This window comes from Galleria mellonella, unplaced genomic scaffold (assembly GCF_026898425.1).
Source record: "Galleria mellonella isolate WM207_F2 unplaced genomic scaffold, CSIRO_AGI_GalMel_v1 utg38, whole genome shotgun sequence".
NCBI classification, from domain to species: Eukaryota; Metazoa; Arthropoda; class Insecta; order Lepidoptera; family Pyralidae; genus Galleria; species Galleria mellonella.
In genome coordinates, this window is record NW_026442090.1 from 5,601,158 (window position 1) to 5,624,718 (window position 23,561).

The 23,561-nt window shown below is 31.8% G+C and overlaps 1 protein-coding gene across 1 annotated transcript; it reads right to left on the minus strand.

The window, feature by feature from the left end:
* Positions 1-876: 876 nt before the first annotated feature.
* On the minus strand, positions 877-22,476 carry LOC113522718 (NAD(P) transhydrogenase, mitochondrial-like). The gene is made up of 24 exons (XM_052897724.1): positions 22,326-22,476; positions 21,934-22,062; positions 20,685-20,858; positions 20,237-20,391; positions 19,733-19,873; positions 19,522-19,644; positions 16,736-16,923; positions 12,468-12,653; positions 12,117-12,234; positions 10,465-10,671; positions 10,026-10,106; positions 9,240-9,385; positions 8,530-8,618; positions 8,322-8,406; positions 8,122-8,235; positions 7,396-7,562; positions 6,950-7,087; positions 6,203-6,420; positions 5,601-5,752; positions 4,949-5,102; positions 4,510-4,614; positions 4,273-4,392; positions 4,096-4,187; positions 877-3,757 (listed from the first exon to the last, which is right to left on the minus strand). The coding sequence occupies exons 3-24, from the start codon at positions 20,837-20,839 to the stop codon at positions 3,611-3,613; spliced, it is 3,081 nt and encodes a 1,026-aa protein (XP_052753684.1). The 5' UTR covers positions 20,840-20,858; positions 21,934-22,062; positions 22,326-22,476; the 3' UTR covers positions 877-3,610.
* Positions 22,477-23,561: the final 1,085 nt, after the last annotated feature.

Below are 23,561 nucleotides of genomic sequence, written 5' to 3' on the forward strand. Positions count from 1 at the left end.
TAAAAAAATTGCAAATATTGCTATTTGTTGGAGAGCGTATTTAAATCGTCTAGCAATTAGGAAGCAATGATGCTACGTAATAGCATAATTGCTTCTAAATTAATTTGTTTCTAAAGTAATTCTAAATATTAATAGTTGTAGCACTTCATCTGCCCGCTAACCACATACTTTTTAACTGTATTGAGTTGACTGTGAGAGATCTTTGTCAGTGATAAGTCCACCCTTGCTCACAACATTTATAAATATATTATATGTAACTTACAAGTGCAATAGAGAATATAAATAGCATTTTTTTTTCAATTAGCAATCGTTTGCGAAGAATTTGTTGTTATAGAGACGTACTCCCCGTCTCCTTGTTATCTATTTCCCCATTTTTTTTGCCCACTAATAGGACTCGGATGGTTCCTGCCCTGGAAATTATAATGGATAACACTTAGTGGATTCATTACAGTCAACTAATTGACCTCACCGCATTTTCACGGAGGGAAAGAGATTATCAGTAATGGGGTTTAATAGTTTCATTACTAGCAATTAACCCTATCAGATTGACCTCCATGCGGTCCCAGACTTGCCTTTATCCTCATCCTCCTCACCTATCATCTATCACTGGTGCCCCGCCAACGTACACCGACAGCGGTTACCATTCCTGTTTCATTCATTAAAAGAATTTTTTTACCTATCATCCCCGACTGGTATTCTGCCAATTTATAAAATTAGCAGAAAACCAGTCGGGGATGATAGAACAGGCGGAGTTTACTATTCCATTTTTACCACATATAATATCTAGTTTTATAGTTCTATCTAATATAGCAAGTCTGCTTGTTTGCAGTTTTAATTTGTACAATATATGCGTGACTTTTTAATAATACGTTAAAATTATCTTTCATAACATTTAATATATTATCCACATTAAGATCTTAGAAAGCGTCTAGTTGCCAGGCGACATCAAAAAGTTATTATCGGATAGACCAAAAAGTATAAGAGAGACACCATAGGATTAAAAATTATAATAATAGATCAATTAAAGTTCGACGTTGGAGTGAATAGTATGAACTTACGATAATTTTACAGTTGTCAGAGGATCGTCATTACATTGTCTACCTCAGTTAAAAGAGAGCAATCTTATTTTAACCCTTTTAGTGCCATTGATTTTTACTCATATCTACTTAAAAATGCCAAAGAAATTTTTGTCGTGTTGATGTCATTGACCCTTGTCTCTAAAAAAACTGTATCTCCTCCAAAAATTATCTAATTTTAATATTTTTTTTACAGCAAACTAAACAGCGACTGATTTCACGAGCGCTATGAGGCCCTTGGCACTTTTAGTTGCAATGCGCACGAGCGCGATGGCGCTCGTCAGCACTCAAAGGGTTAAAGCACATCGGCAAGTAACTTATTGGATTTTGGTTTCATAGTAGTGCTGCTCGCAAGGCACGAGACGTAGTATTAGTCAAGGAATCGTTAAGATAATTACTTAAGTAAAGCTGATTTGTAATGATTTTGAATTATAACAAAATAATTATTATAATGTAATACATTAATGTTAGCTTTCACTCACGTTCGGTAGGTATTAAAACGTTTGAAAAATAAAAGCGTTCAAAGAAATTTTACATTTAATTACAAAATTAATACATTGTGATATTATTTTACCTATTGGAAAACTTAGTTGTTATTGATAAAAATGCTTACTAAAATGCTTAATATTTTTTTTTTCTTTAGTACTGCATGATAAATCGTTATTATGACAAAAAAATACTGATAGCGGATATAATTATAAAATTTTAAAATTAATATACCCTGATAAATTTAAAGCAAAGTTTACATTATTACGTATATCAATGTTTTGCATTATGTAAAACAAATTAATGATTTCCATTCAATAATTCTCTATTATTGCAAAGTATCATAAATAGGCAGTCATGATGTGGTTATACATAAATGTAGTAATTTTTTTTATAAATACAAAATACTATTATATATTGGCAAAATTTGGCAATTATTAACAAATTTGGATTAGTAGGATGAACACATTGTATTTTATAAAATAATAAAATGGTAACACACATTAAATGGAATGTCAAGGGAAATGAAACTAATATAAATCTCACGATTAAGGCTACACACATCAATTGTGTATTATATAAAATATTTTTATACTTAAAATAAGGTACATATATAAGTACAAAAATAATTTCATCGAAATAATAATGAAAATGAATAAATTCATATAAAATATAAACTGTAAATATTTTTAAAAATTAGTTTTAACTATACTAAACAGACTAGCTGTCAAAAGTCTTATTCATAGCACTTCTTCAGTAATGTAGGCACGTTAAGAATTGGCACACTTTTCGGTCCAGTAAGATTTTAAATAAGATTCGGATTGTTGTTGAATGTACGAATGACGGCATAAACGGTGACTCTGACACATTATATATAGCAGCTCTGACTCTAATACACTAAATAAATAAAATAAGGGGTAATAAGCAATTAAATATATTTGACGACAGAGCCACGAATGCAAATTATAAATCGAACTCTTCAATTTTGCTCGGTAATCTGACTGAATCAAAAAGTATACGCTAAGGCCGACTGCACATTAGAAGACATTGTCTCATGACAAGAAAATATCTTATTACTTATACATTAATTCAGTATACATGCTCACAACATACTCTCTGTCCATTTCCATTTTGACTATAGAAGTGATTATTATGTCATGACAATCATTGTGTACGAACACGAAACATAAGATTATTCTTTAAGTACTCAAGATAAAGCCGATGTAGAATCAAGATAATGTCTAATGTGCAGACGTGATTGGTTTTTATAGAGATCTTAATAAAAAATAATAATAAATTGCACAGTAGTAGACTCAAATACCACATTTGTTAAATGTTTTGTTTTAGTATCAAACAAGAAAGTGGTAATATAGGTAGTCAGTCAAGTGCATTATGTTATCTATTCAGACTTATATTTTGCTAGTTACATAAATTTTCTCTAGGTCTATCCACATTTAATTTATACAATTTAACCCTTTTTCTGCTAGGTGTCTGATATTATATTGTGTCATAAGTATAAATTGTAAGCCCTGAGTGAGTTATCCAAAATTTTTAATAACATAATTGTTATAGGAAAACAATATTTTCATTATAATGATAATGACTAGATACTTAGAATCAAGTTAATATGAGAACAATCCTCACTATTCTTTGGAAAAAAAATGAATATTTTTTTTTTGTTAATTTAAGAATTGTTACTGCACTGATATTCAATTTATTACAAACTTATGGCTTATATTGTATGTCTAAATACACTCACTACACAAAATGTAGGATTTTATAAATAGGCTATCAAATGAAAACGATACATAAGAAATCATTATAATAAGCATTAAAAGGGTTAAATACCTCAGTGTGATTAATAGTCCAATGACTTGTAAATAGGTTATTAAACATGGATCTAGCGTAAATAACGGATAATCTCATAGCATGTATGTAATCTTAAAAACTAGACTTATGGTAACTGATTGGAACAGCGTTTCCAATGGACCATGTCATGTGCCATTTCCATATTTTGCACATTTTCATTGAATTGTAATTAGTATTAATTATGCAGCTAGATGCTTAACGCGTTCAAGTAGAGCATCGCACGTCTTTTTAGCGTCGCCTAGTAACATAGCCGTGTTCGGGTTGTAGAAAATAGGGTTGTCAACGGCCGCATAACCAACACCCATAGAACGCTTCATCACCACAACCTAAAGTGAAAAAATAAGTAATTTGTATACCTGGGTAATTTTATGTTACATTGTTATTATATCTATCTACAAAAATAAACTCCTAAACAAGTTGCTATATGTAAAACTCGAGAATGGCTGGAATAATACCGCTGATTTTTATTTGATTTAAAATCCTAGGATATATTTATGTAGAGAAATATTGGAAAAAAATCATTTTTCTTTACTCATAGAAACTGATTCTAGTTGTCAATTTGAACATCTTAACAAGATATTGCCGTCAAACATAGCAACCAATAGTGTTTGTAAGAATTCCAATTGTCGAGTCAGCTAGTTATAAAATAACAACATTAATGTACCTGATTTGCTTTCCACACTTTAAGTACAGGCATTCCAGCAATAGGTGAGTTGGGATCATCCTCTGCAGCACTGTTCACTGTATCATTAGCGCCTGCAGACCACATAGATATATTAGTTTATATTCGAGACAAATGTCAAACAAAATGATAAGTAAATGATTTATGATTAATACTTACCAATAACTAATACAAGATCACTCTCTGGGAAATCATCATTTATTTCTTCCATCTCGAACACATCGTCATATGGAACGCCAGCTTCGGCAAGCAACACATTTAGTTGACCAGGCATACGACCTATGAATATGTAAAACTAGTTAATAAAACGATTACAATGTTAGAAGTAATATTTTATTATTTACTTAAAAAAAAATTTCTTTCGTGTTAACATAACATATCAAGTAAAATACTCACCAGCAACGGGATGGATCGCAAAGCGTACTTTCTTGCCAATTCCTTTAAGAAGGTCTACTAGTTCAGCTATTGGGTACTGAGCTTTCGCCACGCACAAACCATATCCTGGACAAAAAGAAAAGTACTCATTGTATTATAAAGTAATGGGGATTTAAAAATCTCCAAAAATATATACAAACAAATTGTATTTTAATATGTTTTCATTAGATTTGAAAGAAGGAAGAAAAACTTTTATTTGGAGGTAGTTGTATTTCATAATAATAAATAAATAAATAAAAATAGCCTTTACTCCTGAATTACAGATTCTTTTTAAATTGTACATAAGTATAAATAACAAATGTTGACATTTTATAATACGCACCTAAAAATATATGATACTTACAATTTTAACAATAAAATGGAGCACATATACATATAAAATAATAATGAGGTTAGTTACCAGGTGTAATGATGATATTGGAAGCGCGGTAGATGAGATCGGCGACGGAATCAACATTGAGTTCTGTATGTGTAGCATTGGCCGGCTTCGCGGACCCACCGGTGGTCACGCCGTACCCGCCTAGGATTACGTTGGGTAAAGATCTGTTCATGGCCTGGAAGAAAATGGCATATCATTTACACATCCAGTAGCATTAAAATATATATACCCCAATATCATGTGCATCGTACATAAAATGAACGTCTGTCAGTTTTCTAATATTTGTAGTGTGTGCTCGTGTAGTAAATAGTAGTAATAAGTAGTTATTGATTCTTATTTAGGGTTTGAGCCTAATAAATAACATATAACAAATATGTTAGAGACAAGAATATGTACAAAGGCGAGCTTAACTCTAATAGAGTTCTCTTCCAGCAAATCCAAAGTGGAAAGGAACATCAATGCCAGTGAGTAGAGTAGTGTACAATATTGCGACAATTTTCAAACAAGAAGACAAACTTAAGTTAATACATAACTAATTATATTTAATCGTATATATACACACATACATACATACACATACACATATATATACCCACACAAACAACTATATGTTCATAAGGATATAAGTTATATGATCTAATGCAATATTTAGGGTTAAAATTATTGAAAGTACCTTGCACATAATATATGAAAGAATAGCACCAGAGCTGCCGATAAGTGCCCCAACGATGGTCATCAGAGAGTTGTTTAACATAAAGCCCTCAGCGCACAGCGCCCAACCAGAGTAGCTGTTAAGTACAGTTATAACTACTGGCATGTCCGCACCTTGAACAAATACATAACAATTACTTTAAATGAGAGTCATAGTGTCCCACAATAGTAAATACATATATAGACAAGGTAAGAAAATAATAATATACAACATATGGTTTTAGTTTATGATGTAAAAAGATTAGAATAAATGGGTTCATTGTTAAAAAATGTGACTCTGAATGGTTTGTATTTTTTTTTTTTTTTTATTAATTAGATATATATTGCAGAAATTATTGAGATATTCTAAGACCCGCGAAGAATCAATATTTTTCCCAGTGATCAGATTCAACTATCTTTGAATATTAATACAATGAAAAATACTTTGGCCTGGGCCTCCTTAGATATGCATCGGACTAGATTTTAGTAATATTAAAAATTTGTACGCACTCTCAACATCTATAGCCATCAAAGTTCATAAACAACTAAAAATGATCACCGAATAAATCCCGCCATTTTTCATACCTCCGATAGCAGCAGTAAGCGTGAGCCCCTGTATGCCACTGAGAACGGCAGCTGCTGACAGTAATGGTAGTCCTGGCGCATCAGGGAAAGCCAACAACGCACCCCCACAACCCAATGACCCCGCCAGTAGGCCCGCGTTGATGGCATGACGGCCTGGCAGCATTAGCGGTGCAGATGACAGTGTCCCTTGCAGCTTCCCATATGCCACCAATGATCCGCTGTGTATATTTCTTACTATTAAATTAAGTCATTGATATTGACGATTTTTTGTTTCGAATTTATCGGCGAACTATCGCAAGCTAATGCGTTGGGTCTTAATCTTCTTGTAATGATAGATATTAGAGAATAACGTGTAAAAATAATTGACCGATATGTATTTATTATTATTTTATAGGTCACCTCTTCCTTTTCCGTGGGAAAAGTCGTCATAGTCGTAAGAGGCGAATAAGGAACCTTATGGTGGAGAGATGGGCAGCAGCGTCCCTCTTAAAACATAACCAAAAGCCAAAGTGCGGTTGCCAACACGCCAAGCGTGGAAACTACAGGCAAAACCCCATATAGGAGAGGCTATACTCAGTAGTGGACAGTTACCAGCTAATACAACAATAACAACTTAATATCATTCTATCCTAAATCTATCCCATCAAGCTTTACACATCCTGCGCCCTTATAATCCTTTACAGATGTAGCCTATTAATATTATTACCCAAAAGTGATTATATATTAAAAATATATATATATACTTACGTAAATGTGATGCCTCCAATATAAGTACCAAGGAAGAGAGAGGTCTTGAGCGTATTAGCGGTGGGATCCATCGCCATCGCTGGAAAATCGTGCATATATGTTGCAATGCACGTCAGTACGGCGGCCATGCCGACTAAGCTAAAATGCATGAATTATAAAATCTTAAATAAAATAAAAAAGAAATGTTAATTAATCCTAGACGAAGTATCAGTGAACGTATATCAATCTAGGTAAGAAATGTAAGTTTAAAATTTCAGATTTATCTTTCATTATTGACATATTTCGTTCAATAAGAAAAAGTAAAAATATATTTACTAAATATTATATAAGTTTAAAGTTTGTAACATATATGTTAATGATGATGCGCCTACTATTGATAAATGGAATTAACTCATTTCAAACTATTCAGGCAAGGTTTATTGTTTGTATTTTCAATCGACACTTACCTGTGAAAACCAGCTACAAGTTGCGGCAAATCAGTAATCTCAATCTTCTTGGCAATAGTAGCACCAAGTACACCACCAATTCCTGCCACACCCATCATCTGAGCAAATACTTCAGCAGTGGGCGTTAATATTCCCAGTGTAGCAGCTATGCCACCGCCAACTCCAATCTGTACAAAGTTTATTTTTCATTCTCATTTATATAGAAATATATACTATTTTTTAATGTTAAGTTTCAACAATTTTGCAACCTCATATTACTAAAGAATCATCAATATATATGTGACGAGCTAGGTCCCAAGTTGCCACGTTAAAAGTGCATGTACAAAAAAGTTTGACTACATTTTAATCTTAAAAAATGAAGTCGTATTTAAAAAGAAAATATATTGCAGACTTAAACAAAACTACTACATCTAAAAATAAAATATTATTTATGATTTTTTTAAATCAAAAAATTCTTTACTTAACTTTATTTCTTTAGATTAATTTTTAATAGAAAAGATATCGATGTAGAAATTTTGTTTGTTTAGTCATTGCTGTCTCAATGCCTTTACAATGGTCAATAGATTGAAACTATAGCCATCAAGATTACAATGAGCGGGTCTTGGGCCGAGTCTTTAGCTACGTTCACTGATTAATTGATTTATGAATGCCTTTTCTAATCATCAGTTGCAAGATACATAATCAAATTGATATTTAAAGTATAACATAAATCATTTGAATATTTACCATTCCTAGGTAATTTCCTTTACGCGCAGTGGTTTGGGAACTTAGACCTGCTAGTGCGCCTACGCAGCACAGTGATGAAGCTAAATATGCTATCTGATGAACTTCGGGATAACCCTGACAAAAAAATGTAGTTTATAGTAAATGACAAATCATATTAAAATTAAGAACCAGTAAATAACAAGATATTAGTTACAATTTACCTGCATTGCTGTAGTTATATATCCACCTAGAAGTGCAGCTGCTGGTATGGCATATAAATAGCCATATTCCGGTGGGTCTCCAGGTCTATATCATAAATATATATTTTTATTATAAAGAAAAAAAAATATTTTTAATTCTATATTAACTGCGGTAACGTAAAGAAAAATATATTGGATTTTTAAGTTAAATTTGTATTTATGTATTTACCTTTTGAACATATCAAGCATCCGCTGCGTCACTAGGAAACCGCCAAATACGTTCACAAATGAGATTAGTGCTGCGGTACTTGCTAACCACTGAAAAAAAAATTCAGTAGTATACAGGAGGTTTGGGATATATTTGTTTAATACTACCAAATAAAAAAAATTAAAATTTCGATTAGTATTAAAATAGCGATAATTCAATGTGGAATTAACTCTAAAGTTAATTTTCAACCCCATAACTGGTCATTCTGCCTGTCAATATCCAACTCAAACTTATCAGTTGATAACATGGTTTAATCAATATTTAGTATGGAAAACGTGAATCCAGGGACAATATCTTCAATACAAGAACATGTTTGAAAGCCATTTGTCTTCCAGTTGCATATCAATGGACTGTTGAGAAGCACTTGCTTAAATTTGATACAATTTCATGTTCACCTATCATCTCTCATTGGTGTTTCGCTAATTGCGCAGTTAAGGTCATCATTATATAATGAAAAAAAAAAAAAAAACTTCCGTAAAGTTCACTTTCATTTAAAGAAAATTAAATTAAGTAATAAATAGAAACATTCAATCATATAATCGTATTTTGTTTTTTTTTTTTATGACTATTGGACATCAGTACTTGCTTTATTGTTAATTATTAATTTATTTATATTTACATTAATTTCTATTGAAACAGTCTATAGTAATAAATTGTATTATGGTACGTACTTGGACAGGTGTTTCCGGGACGTACCCGCCGCCCATGAGGAGCAGGCCGCCGACTGCCGTGATGCCCGACACGGCGTTGGTAACTGACATCAACGGCGAGTGCAGCGCGGGCACCACACCCCAAACCGTATGGTATCCTACCACGCCTAAAAAAATACGGTGTATTTTAGATATTACCGAAATTAATACCCACAATGTATGAATAAAGAGATAAAAATAGTAAATAAAAATTAATCTGAAACTAAAATTTTAATATCCATAGTAAAATATTCATAAATGTATTAAATTTAACTGAACTTAGTGCCTTTTATTTATTTGGAACTACAATTAAGATTACATGTTTAGACTTTAAAATAATAAAACAAAAAACTATGTGTAATATATAAGTCAATTACAAATTAAGACTCCTTAATAACTAATACATTAAAATTGTAAGATACTTAAGAAAATTAAAATAAAGAGTTTTATTAAGATCAATATAAGTCAAAACAATAATTTTAAAAATTTTGTCTGCCTGTCTGTACGCTTGTTCTGGCATCACACAATAACTACTGCACCAAATTGGATGAAGTTTTCATATTTTTTCATATTTAAATTCCTGAAGGTTTAACTCATTACCAAAAAATTTGGTGTGTTTTACCTTGATAAGTCTAAAAATGATCTATTTCATTGGTTCTCTTACTTTTAAAATTCAAATGAATAAAATCTGATACTTCGTAAAATACTACTTCTTAAAAATAAAATATAAACAAATTAAAAACACAATGTAGATTATTTTAAAATTACCTGCTAGAGCTAAAGTGGTTGTCATAGTGGTGAATGCAGGATTAGGTGATGCCATACCCAAACCAATCAAGCTAGCCATACCTGGATGCAAAAAAAAAAACAATACATATTTTAAACAAATTCATCAGGTATTGTTAGTTATAGAAATTATTGACATATCTCTTGGTGATAAAACATAAAAAAAAAATAACCACTTTTAAAGAGGTGCCGTACGTATACTTACGTACTTAAGAATTTTGTTCTAAAAGTAAGTATTGACTGTGAACATTATTAATTTGTATTGTAATATCATAACATATTAAGTTATGAATATCATATATAACGACTGACACGATGAACTATTAAACAAATGCTATTGTTGAATACTTACCTTTAAAAATATTTTAGGTAATTATCATTTTACAATTGATTAAAAATTTTGTTATATGCAAACATTTACCAGTAGAATACAAGAAGGCATCCTTCAGAGTTTCATTAAAAGGATTCGGTGGTTCGATTTGAACTGCAGCGGTGGGTTTAGTTGCGGTGGTTGTGGCCGCCATGCTGGGCGGAGGCGGTGGTGGCCAGAGGAGTTCACCGGCCTTGAGAACTATGGCGCCGCGGGTTACCTCGTCCTCAAGGTTGATGTGGAAATGGTCGTTAGTGCCTGTTGTAGGAAATACACAAATATTAACAACGTTTGTGTCGTGTACAAAACTTTCAGATAATACAACACCTCAACCTGGTCCATGCCAATACTACTGAAAGACAGGTGTGCTGAAAAACATTATAAGTTTATTGTATTTGACTAAAATTATCTTCTTGGAAATTATCAATGTTATGAAATCCATTTTTGATATAACTATAATCTAATGTTTTTCAATATGCATCAATTATTGTAATTTATTTCGAGACTGGCCAAAGAAAATGGCATAAATAGTAGCTTTTGGTTTTTTATTTATTTCACATGGGCGATACAGTACGAGGTTTGTCCGGAAAGTACGTATAAAAGTTTTTTAAAAATTTTATTTTACAATTATTCAGGTAAATCAATTTTATCCTCTTCATAAGTACTCCCCCTGTGACATAATGCACTTGTGCCAACGTTTCCACTGTCTCCTTGAAAGTCCTCTGGTTGTAGGTTTCTCAGCTGCCCCGTCAGCTTTTTTTATCTCATTTATGCAAATTACCAATTTGGTTTTTGGGAACAAGAAAAGTCACAAAAATAGGGGGTGTTTTATGGAATTTTTACTCAAAAACTCACGGACAACAAGAGAGGAGTGAGGGGCATTGTCGTGGTGAAGAATCCAACGCCCCTCTCGCGCCAATTTAATATAACGAGCTTTGATATTGAGCACATCGACGTAGAATTTTCCATCAATATTCTTGAATGTTGATGGACAATCCCCCGAACATCGAAAAAAACAATCAACATTGTCTTGACATTATGGATTTTCTTGATTTTTTTGACTATGGTTCCCCGGATGTCTTATCAAAGATCGGCAAAAATTTCGCCATTCTTGCCTGTTACATGACTGCTCTTCAACGGAATGTTATGCCGACGGGGTTTCGTTAAGTAACTTCACAGATGGTGACAACTGAGCTGGACCGCACGGCGGTCAGACCAGAACTGAAGCATTGTTAGGGACATAAGGAAGGGGTCCTGTTACAGCATTCCAGAACACTTTTATACGAACTTTCCGGACAACCTCGTATAATATGTTATGTACATGACAATGTTCATATATATTATTGGCCTTTAATTTGTTAGAGAGCTGCATAAAAAGAAAAAAATAGTTTTAGATTTCTAAGAAAAGTAAGTGAATACTTACGATTTCAGAAATGTAATATAAAAATATTATTAAGTGAAATATTACAATATTTTTGAATGTTGATATATATATATATATAACAAGAAAAGTATATTTAATACATATATATGGAATCCTTTAAATTTGACTCTAGTTGTTATTAGACAAAGATGGGCGACAGTAAAATCGCCATGCTGTTACATGACAACTAATGTTTTAAGTAAGACAGTAGTACCAACTGAGCTGGATCACCAAGTGAGAATACTGTATGGTCTGTTACAGCAACAGAACTATCACTTACCTAAACTCAACAGGAATCCAGATATATTATTGGCGTAGAGAGTGGAGGCGTGAGCGGGCATACGGCTCGGCAGGTCGGTGAGTCCAATGTGTGTAACGCCGTGTATAGCGACCTCGCCCTTATATATATATATATATATATATATATATATATATATATATATATATATATATATATATATATATATATGTAAAACTTTATTTATTGTATTGATATTTAATTATATATAGGATTTAAGGTAAAGTTGTCAACTAAACATCCATGCAATACATGGTTCTCTGTCTTTCTCTGAAAATAATTTTTTAAACCATCTTCCAAATTTTCTTTTTAACTATCAATTATTAGTGTTCAAAATGCTGTATATATGTATAATGTAATTACTTCTAAAATGAGCAGCGGTGCCGGTTTCCCAGGTATAAGTGCTGTACTGATGACAACGTCTGATGTTCTCGCTTCCTTACCGAGAAGCGCACGCTCGGCATTCAAGAACTCTTCGCTCATCTCCTTTGCATACCCGCCTTCTCCAGCGCCTTCCTCCTGCGACATAATGTTTTTTTTTATTACTATCCTGTTATTCACACAAAATTGTGAACTGTCATGATTATCCCGTTATTAATCTAACATCGCAGAAATTGAGCAAATCGAATAAAAAGAAAGCAATTAATTTTATAAGTATTATTATAGTTTCCTTAAAAAGGCTAATATCATATACTAAATATGCCAGGTCTTGCGCAGATGATGGAGAGATCTAAACAAACCTATAGATCAAACTTATATTTATATTTGGGGGGAAAGGGATTGTTAGTAATGGAGACTGAGAATCCCATTGCTAGCAATATACTCAACCAGGTTGACCTCCTCGCGGTTCTCCCTGGAAACTGTCATGGTTAATTCCTAATGAATTCATCATGATGGACTAACTGGCCTGTTTTCATTCTCATCTATCATCCTTCACTGATGCTCCGGCAGCGTATCCCGTTACCATACCATTTTCACCCATCAAAAAAAAATAAACTTCTCTTTATATAGATAGAATTTGGTATGTATTCCATTCCATCTGTATCGGAATCAGAACTAAAAATCAGAATATGTAATTGACAACATATCGTATGTTGTCAACATCATATTCAAATTTTTCACATGATTATTTTTTAGTGTTAAGAACTGACAACACTTTAATGTAATTTTATTGCGTTGAATTAAAACATGTCCATCAGTTTCTTAAAAAAAAAGCAACAAGCCTATCAAAAAGAATATTTAAAAATTGTTAAATCCAATTTCAAATACTAAGTATTTTAATCTAGTCATGCTAAATGCTAAAATTAATAATACAGAGTACTACTTAACGTTAGATCATAAATTACATGCGTAACTACATTATTTTTTTCTTTTTATTCTACTAGTAAAGAAATGAGGGCAATGCTTTTCGGATGTATTCGTCGTATATAATCGTCTTGTTAATAAAAATGAAAACCTTCTACAAACCTATTCTATTATACTGTTTTGTCACTTTCATTTAAATGTGAAATTTGGCACAAAAGAAAGAGACAAAAGAGTTAAATAGCTAAAATAGGTTTTAACGTTTTTATGAATAAGGGGATAGGTTTTGTTTTTTAATGCAACGTATAGCAAATCATAATCTCTGATAACGTATACGTTATCGGAGAATATGATTTAAGAATAAGGTGCAATTACTTAGGACCTATCGTTTAGCATCTCTAATATTAGTAACTATATATTATTTTCTTTTTTACCTTATAAAAATGAGTTATAACTAAGATTCCCTATTGATCAAGTATTTCTTTACATGAAAGGGTGCCTTTATTCTTGAAATTAATGATGAATAGACTTATCATCATTAAGAGCAAAGGTAATCTAAGTGAAAATTGAATGTTATAATTCTAACAAATATTCACGCAAATATTTGAGACATTGATTTCTACTTTACATACGCCTTCTAATATTTAGTATAAATATGCATAAATTGCGTATACAGATATACATATATGTTTTGAATATATTATATTTGTTCAGTTGTGTTACTTGCGTATTTACAACTTGACAAATCAAAACAACGACTACAACGTAACAATTCTAATAATCATATAGCTGGTAGTTTTATCAAGGAGCGTGATGATTAAATGGCGAATTACATTACATAACAAATATAATCTAAACAAAAAATGTGACACTAATTATAGCACACACATATAACGTGATTATGTTCTCATAAGATTTGTATATCTCAATCTACCATTGGCGAAAGCAGCCAAAGGTAGAGTGGTTGCTGCATCCCATCACAGTAGAATTAGAGTAAATACCTACATCCATCTCTGAAAAGCAAATTGTTTTATCATAACAAACATCAATGTCATTTCAATAACGACTAGTCTATATATGCAGTTGATTTATTGCACAAATAGTTCGTTGAGAGACGTGACATGTAGTTAATTGGCCGTATTACATCGTGTTAACTGCAAACTCACGGTGAACAGCGTTATGTAATAATACATATTTTTATATATAATAATAATTACAGACATGGATTAAATAGACGTCGTAAATGGATATACTCTAAGCAGTCTATAGATATATTAGTACTATTGCATGTTTGACAAAAAACGAGACGATAATGTTCGGTGTCATTCTTTCTCGTGCACACGTTAAAAAAAAAGGTGTCTATAGATTCGTTAATTATTTGTCTAGGCTCTTATGAACCTGTCATAAGAAGAATTGTTCGGATTGATACCTGCTGCAGATTTTCACCATCGTACAACCCGCCATAAACTAAAATTTCATCCCAACCATCTGGACAAGTGGCGGTCCTCCACCGTGCGTTTTTCAAGCACTTTCTGACAACCACTCTTTGGAATCAACTTCCAGCAGAGTATTTCCGAACCGATACGACAACATTATCAATAAAAAAATTATTTTAAAAGGCCGGCAACACACCTGCAATGCCGTAGGTGTTGTGGGTGACCATGGGCGGCAGTAGTCACTTACCATCAGGTGGAAAAAAAGGTAAAAAAAAAAGAACCTTGGCTCCAGTAAAGAATTCGAAGTTGAGAATTGAGATTGAGAGTTCATGAAATTTATATAAAAAAAATATTTTAGAGGTTTGACCAAGACAGTAATACAGACAGTCTTAGAAAAGGTTCAGTAAAAAAAGGAAAGGGAGTTTGTTATTAATAAATAGCTTTTATTTATATATTAATACTAAACCTAGCTCTGAGCTAAGTTTATTCATAACATATAGAGAGTACGTTCGAACTTACGTCTTTTATCTACCTGTCTGAATTAATACCCGCCTATTCATAAAATTGTACAACCATCACAATCTTTACCATTGTGTTTAGTAATAATTTTAAATTAATAACTTTAAATCAGATGACAAGTACAATTAATTAAAATACAGTACTAAAATAAATATTTTCAACGTTTCAACGGCTTAAAATGTTGTATGGAAAAAAAATTTACTATAGCTCACATTTCATTTTTCCAGAGTAGAAAGTGTTTTAGGAATTTGGATATTATTTCGCTTATATAATAAGCTGATACAAGTATTACAATTGTAATGTTTATCAAATATAACAAAATACAACACAGATAACTTATCATATTAATTGAAAACATACAACATAGTCTCAAAATAAAATAATTATAATGAACATTTCACAGTTAATATATTACAAATATTTATCACAATTCATGCTAATATTGTTATAGGTATAATACTGCTCTTATTATGTAAAAGTAACAGAAATGTCATGGAATGAGTTTCTTGACGAGATTTTTACAAGAGTACAGTGAAGGGGTAAAGAGGTTTCTTCAGAGTCGGGCTCGCGCGCATTATGCTCTTAGTATTGCAGGCGTGCATACGCTATAGTAATCGCTTATAATCAGGTGAACCTTATGCTTGTTTTCCACCTCGGCGATACAAAAAAAAAAGTATAGGAAATTTTAGATATGCAAGCTAGACGATTAAATTTCATTTATCTAATAAGTTATTTAAATCATTAGTACATCCTAGAGGCGGGACGAGTTAATCACAAAAATTTAATTTGATGCATATTCATTACAAATATTAAACCCTATAATTGCGCATACATACACCTTCATTGTATACACTAATAAATTACTATAAGTGCATATATATATGACTTATTAGTTTATAAATATAAACGATTATAATCCAGTACTTTCACTCTAAATCGATTACTTTGGAATGAATTTCTATGAGACTATAAAAAAAATTCATTATGGGAATTATTTTTTGTATCACAAATATTAACTTACTATCACGGGATTTCTACTTGTTATAAGCGTTACATTATATAGTATTTTATTAACCTAAGGTCAATGTTATCTATACTAATATTATAAAGAGGAAAGATTTGTTCATTTGTAATGCTTGAATAAAAAAAAACTACTCACTTGATTTTAAAATTTCACCTATAAAAAGGTACATTATCAGCGAGTAAAATAGACAATATAATAATGCAAGTCAGGCCGGATCGCTATTATATAATATAATCTATAGAATGGTCGGTTAATATCATTTATCCTCGACTACAAATGTTGTGTATGAAAGTAGAATAAAAGTATACAAGCATTCAAACCTTCATATCCATAGTGATGAACTGCGCACCCAGACTTTCAATCTGTTCCCGTACGGCGGGTCGTGTGTCGAAGGCGCGGACGGCGGCGCCCATGCATCGTGCCTGAGCGGCAGCGGCCAGCCCCGCGACTCCGCCGCCTACCACCAGCACGCGGCACGGTGGCACCCGCCCCGCCGCTGTCATTTGGCCTGCACAATTCCATCTACTATCAACATAGACCTGATTTTATTGTCATGACTATTATGAAATCACTTTTTATGATTTATCCTTAAAAACTCAGAGGTAAGCAACCTGTATATACATTGTATATACATCATATTATGACTCGGGAAAAAATAATGAATGAGTATTCCTAATTTGTGTAATTTCATTTCACATATACTAACGTTACAGTCATCGGTCATTAATTAATATATAAATGTAATAAATGTACTCCTTTAGGCATTATTAGAAAGAAAGATTCCTGAGTGGCGACTCCGTACGGGTGAACGCAGTGAAGGACGACCACGACGACTAGATGGTTTGACGACCTCAAATGCGTTGCAGGAAATCGGTGGATGCAGGTGGCTCAGGACCGTTCCTTATGGCAGACTATAGGGGAGGTCTATATTCAGCAGTGGACAGATAACGGCTGATATGGTGATAAATAATTTTTAGGTGCTGGCATAGTTAAGTAATAATCTTTGATCATTAATATCGATAAGATAACGGTTTGCGAACTAAAACCAAAACCAAATAAGAGTATGTTATCGTTCGATTAATATTACGCGATACTAAACCAAAAACAATGGTTTTTTAAGTTTCATCTGTACGTCGATCTGTATGTTAACGTTTCATGTAAAAACGATTTTGATAAAAATGTAAATGAACAGTGGATCTCACTGGCCGTTTTTCTGTCGTCGGGGAGATCGACAAAAAATTTGCCCAGGTACGCCAGGTAGGTTAAGGTCGACCTTGGTCGTAACAAAGCAAACTAAAAACGACCAAGCGAATCTCGCTTCACTTGCAAAATGGAGTACTAATAATTTATTTAATAATAATAATTTATTTGTTAAATCGTGTTTAAAGCGTTAGATATCAAAAAATTATAACAAGTGAAATCGAAGTCGTTCATATCATTTGAAGGGAGGGTTCTCTTAGAACTAGATGTTTTTACCCAAAAAATATGGGTTAGGTCGTCAAAAAATTTTGGGCCTGTCATATTAACACGGTGTAATCAACCGTTGAGTTAGCAGAGGAAACTTGCTTTTTTTTTCATTTTTATTTACGAAATTTCTGTACTAGTATGTTTCATAACTTGAGGAGATTCTTAGATTTACATACCGCTAACGAACATCGATTTCAATATGTAGTATTACTATTTGCAATCGGCACACACTTTCATATTAACCTGAATTTGATAAACCATTAGTAATATCAATGTATCGATATCTCGGAAGGGATTAAGTGGTTATTATCATAAGGTATGAAAATGACCAATCAAACACAAAGTCCATATATCAAAAAGTGTTTGCACAAAGTCTATAGTGCAAAATTACTAAACAAGGTTTATTAAATATTAACTAGGTGTTCTACTAGCATTATATACGCCAAGTCTATCTGTATTTTCTTATGGAAATGTAATAGGTATTTTAATGCAATAAAAATAATAAAAAATATTAATAATATGCGTAATCCTTCGAGTCACGGACAAGCAATGCTTACCAAAATTCCCAAATTTCGGAGAATACTCCTTTAAAAGGATGCTAATAATTGCATTAAGTAGTTGAAATGTTCCTTTAATATTTAAGGTAAACTTTAATTATAAATAAATAATGGAAACAGCTTCAAATTCTGTGGTATAAATTTATCTTCTTAATGTGTAGTTTTATCTTGGATATTTACTTTATGATTAAGATGTAGATCATGTTGTTTCTCAAATTGAAATGTTTGTAACATAAGTATATGCTTTGTCTTTTCTTACTTAATATATTTACTAAACAATATTGATGTACATTTTTATGAAAATGTATATAAAATAAACAAATCTTACGAATAAAAGAGTTATATTAGTCGATATTGGAGTAGATTCTGAGGCGTCATTTCTTTTAACTTATCTTTTAACGCTTTTTGCGTTTCGTGTTTCGCGTATTTGCTATTTTATGGACTATAATAAACTAAAATTATATATATTTTTTTTACTTAAATTTATTAGAAATTGAATTCATATTTATGGTACTCAGAATAACGATTTAGAAGTGATATGAATATAAATTGGAGATAGGTTTAGAAAATTGTACTCAGAATCGGCGTCCAATTGTGTAATAATTTGTATGACTTTTGTCTTGTCTGTATCTTGTCTGCTTAATTTAAACTTTATAATTTCGTTAACAAAACAAGTATGCAAAATTTTTTAAACATGTACCTAGTTGTATTTACCAAATTTGTCAAGTAGTTGTGTATTAGTAAGTTGTAAAACAGTCAGCTTGAGTATCAAAATCTGATCTTGTTTATATACCAGACAATGTGACCACACCATACTGAACGTACATAGGGTATTATGGCTTTACGATACCTTCGAAAGATTCGAGATTAAAGGAAAAAGACATATGCTAGTATATTTCAGCAAACTTTTAAGATAAAGGAATTTAAAAACTATGATTATTTGAGCGGGGATTATTTGTATACTATATAAATAATGTTTATGTATATGTATAAATTTACTAACATTAGCTTTAAGAACATTGTTACTAATAAATATTAATGGACCAAAAAGTCTGACATTAAAATTATTATTATATTATTACCAGAGAAAAAACGAGGGAACTGTGCAGCAGCCTCTATAACGGCACGATAGCCCGCTACATTAGCCATGGAACTTAGCGCGTCGAATGCTTGTGCTCTGCTGATACGCGGAATGCAGTCCATTGCTAAAATAATTTGAAATACACAAAATTTGTTAGAAGCAATTGACTTGAAATCTATATATTACAAGTATAGAATTTATGAAAAACTTACCAAAAGCGTTTACTTTTTTAACACCAAGTTTCTTTATCAAATCTTGGTTTTGTGCAGGATACAGGAATGATATTAGCGTGCCTTCATCTTGCACATTTTGTATTTCAGTGTCAACAAGTGGTCGGACTTTTAGTATGATATCTACAATTAAGTTTAAATATGAATTAGACATACATGTTATGAATTACATATTCATATTCTATTAATATTACAATTGCCAACGTTTGTTATAAAGATACATAGATGGATGGATGAATATTTGTTAGTTTCACACAAAAAGTATTAAAAGATTTAAATGAAATTTACAAGTACTTCACATCCAATGAATGAGTGTGCCCTTGTAATCAAGGTCACACTTACTGCGTAGAAACAAACTCCTCAATGAAATTTACAGGATGGATAGGTTATATCCTAACTAAGTACATAAAGTACTTTATGTACTGTTTTAAGTAGGCGAAGCCGCTGTATATAGTTAGTCATCAATATCAAACAAAATGTTTATACCCGATTGGAATGTATTCTTCAGACTCGTCACTATGGCTCCAGCCTCTTCATAAGCTTTGTTAGGAAAATTTGCAAAGGCTCCAGCATTTTCCTCCACATTTACATTAAACCCCTTTTTGACTAATTTGCTAACTACTGCTGGTACAACCGCCACTCTGAAATATAATATAAAAATTAATTATATTTATAATAAAAATAAAGTATAATGTAACACAATCTAAGTTGGACTCTCTTTTCCATGGTAAGCCTCTCACTTAGGCCATAAAAAAAGTCACCTCTCAGCATTTTGGCTAAGATCAAAGTGTGAAAATAAAGCATTTATGGATGTAGTTTATCATTACAGATTTATAGACGATCTGTAGGTCTAGTATACAATTACAAGAAAAGATACATAAAAAAGAATTAAGTTGAAATAAGTAGAGGTAACTTCTTTATTTATTGAATTTACCTTCGTTCACCTTGCCAAATCTCTTTTGGTACACCTATAGTCAGTTTTGTGTAGGGTACCCCTGGCGTTGCAGGTGCTGAAGAGCTAGAAAATCTGCACTGCCATATATGCGGGGCTGGTTTATAGGTACACAGTACTCTCAAGCACCCACACATGTTGACTACACCTGATAATCTAAAATTAATGAAATAAAATGGGTTCACATGATAACAATTTGTGTGATCAATACTGTTTATTTGTAAATGATCATACAAATCAATATAATAAGAATATTAAAATTCAGAGGCTTGAGTATTGCTGGGTTTTTAAAAATATTGGGCATAGCTAACAATATCATGGTACACATGATAGAAAAAGTCTACAGACAAAATTATCAATACACATAAACAACAGTATAGAAATCACAGCATGTGTTGTGATGTATATACCTGTGGGTCTTAGGAGACCCACAGGTTTAATACTCCAACAATAGGTTCAATTACTCCATTAAAAGATATAGGTAACTTAACATTTGTTATTTACTTTGAGCTTAAAATTTTATAGGATACTATAAAATGTGTCTAAATTACCAATTAAATTGTCTGCTGAAAAGGATATTTTCAATATAGAATGTTAGTAAAATCATCAAATAAGTCATCTAAAGAAGGAGTTTTCCTAGACTTCCTTCCATCATATATACTTAGAGACATCTATCTATCATCTGCTTTAATACTTAGCATTAATAAACAATGTTCGTAGTTGTCTTTATACTCAAATGAAACAATGCATAAAAATAAATATGCTTTTATGTTAATTATTTAATTAATATTATTGTTTCATATTTTTTTTCTACAATAAGATCAAATTGACTAAACATTCTTGATTAAATTGCAAGCAGATAGAAAATATATATATATATATATATATATATATATATATATATATATATATATATATATATATATATATATATATATGATATTAGTAATAATTTGAATTAATAGAACTCCCTCTATATTTGAGTACAGAATGAAAATGAAATCGATTTTATGGCATTTAACTGTATTGTACTGTACTATATTGTAATAAATTACAAACAGAAAAAAATGTATCAAAATAGGCTAACAAAGCGAAATAAAAATAATGCTAAGTATGTACCTATTTCAATGGAATGAGTCAGACAGTTTAGTTTTAACCCATTATATTTGAACGCGGACTAAGGATAATATCAGAATTAATATTGGGAGATAAAACTTAAACCAAATCTTACCTGTAGGTGTTGAGTTTACTTAGGAATTTTTTTTATTTAATCCTAAAAATACTAAGTTATCTTTGGCATTACATCCCATAGATGACCTCGCCAGACTTTCACTCACTCTTGCCGGCAATAAAATTATAACTGCAATTTATGACACAGTGAAATTAGTGATATGAAATGAATAAAATTTTCACTTCGCGTACGTGTAAAACGAGTTCGACAGAAACGTAACTTAGATAATAGTAATTAGTTTAGTCAATTAGGCGACATTACCGTAAGAGTACTTTGTATGCTTTACCAGCGTCACCCACAAATAAATAATCACAGATTAGAAAGACATTAGCAAAAATAAAACATAAATTTTATTTTGATCACAAAGATACAATATTCATAAAAATAAATACCTATAAATTATACCGGGGCGGTGTATTCGCCCACAAGTAAAACAACCCGCCGCAAAGACATTCAAACAAAAACAGAAGTTGTTTGAGTAGGTATTTACTTAAGTACTCCTATCTTTTAATAAAACAAATGAAACAAATTCCTGCAGTTTTTGTTTATGGTTTACAAAAAGGCGGGAAAACTTGTAATGCGAGGGCGGAAATTTTAAATTCATTTTATTTGTTTAATATTTATTTGTTGCTTCTCCTAGTTTCTTTTACTTATTTCTCCAATTTAAGCCCTCGTGTGTTGTTAGAGGATATGTGCGAGTCAAGCGGAGGCAAGTTAAAAAAAATACTTCCATATCTGATGAAGAGCCAGATGCTAAGATGAGTATTAAATTTACTCACTCAAAAAGAGGACTGTTTAAAGATCAAAATTACCTATATTCTGACACTACTAAAAATGAATATTTTATCCTGTTGTCTCCTATTGAGGGCAACAATGTAAATTTATTGCAAGTCAATTCTATTCTGAGGACTGTACCTGGTGTATTCTATATTCGTACTATGGGTCCTACTGCATTCAAAATATGTTTTCGATCAATGAAACAGTCTAAAGATTTATTAGAGAAACATAAACTTCAGGCTAGGATACCCAATAATCAGCTGGAATCTCAGGGAGTTATAAGAGCTCCTACTGAAATATCTGAGGAAGATCTTTTAAATAACTTAAAATCTACTGTAGATATCATCGGTGTTAAACGTTTCAAAAAAAAGAAAGAAGATGGAAGTTTTCATCCTCTTCCTACAGTTTTAGTAACTTTCCTCTCTACGCAGCGACCTGATCACGTAACGTATGATCATATTTGGCTGGATGTGCGTGAATTCATTAGACCTCTACTCCAATGCTTCACTTGTTACAAATTTGGTCATGGAAGCAGTTCCTGCAGAAGAAAGCAAGTTTGTTCCATATGTGCCGGTGCCCATGATTATAGATCCTGATTCAACAAAGAGAATCCTAAATGTGTTAATTGTAATGGACAACATGTAGCAGTATCTAATAGCTGTCCCACTAAATCGATGAAATTGTCTCAAATCAAAGATAAAATTCTAGGCAAAACATCTTATGCATCAGTGACTTCAAAATCGGTTAACTCTGTAATTAATTCAAATACCCCTGTGTCTATTAACAGCTCAACGCAAAATAAATCTCCTCAAAAAAGGGCATTAGTTACTGACATCATTAACTCAGACATT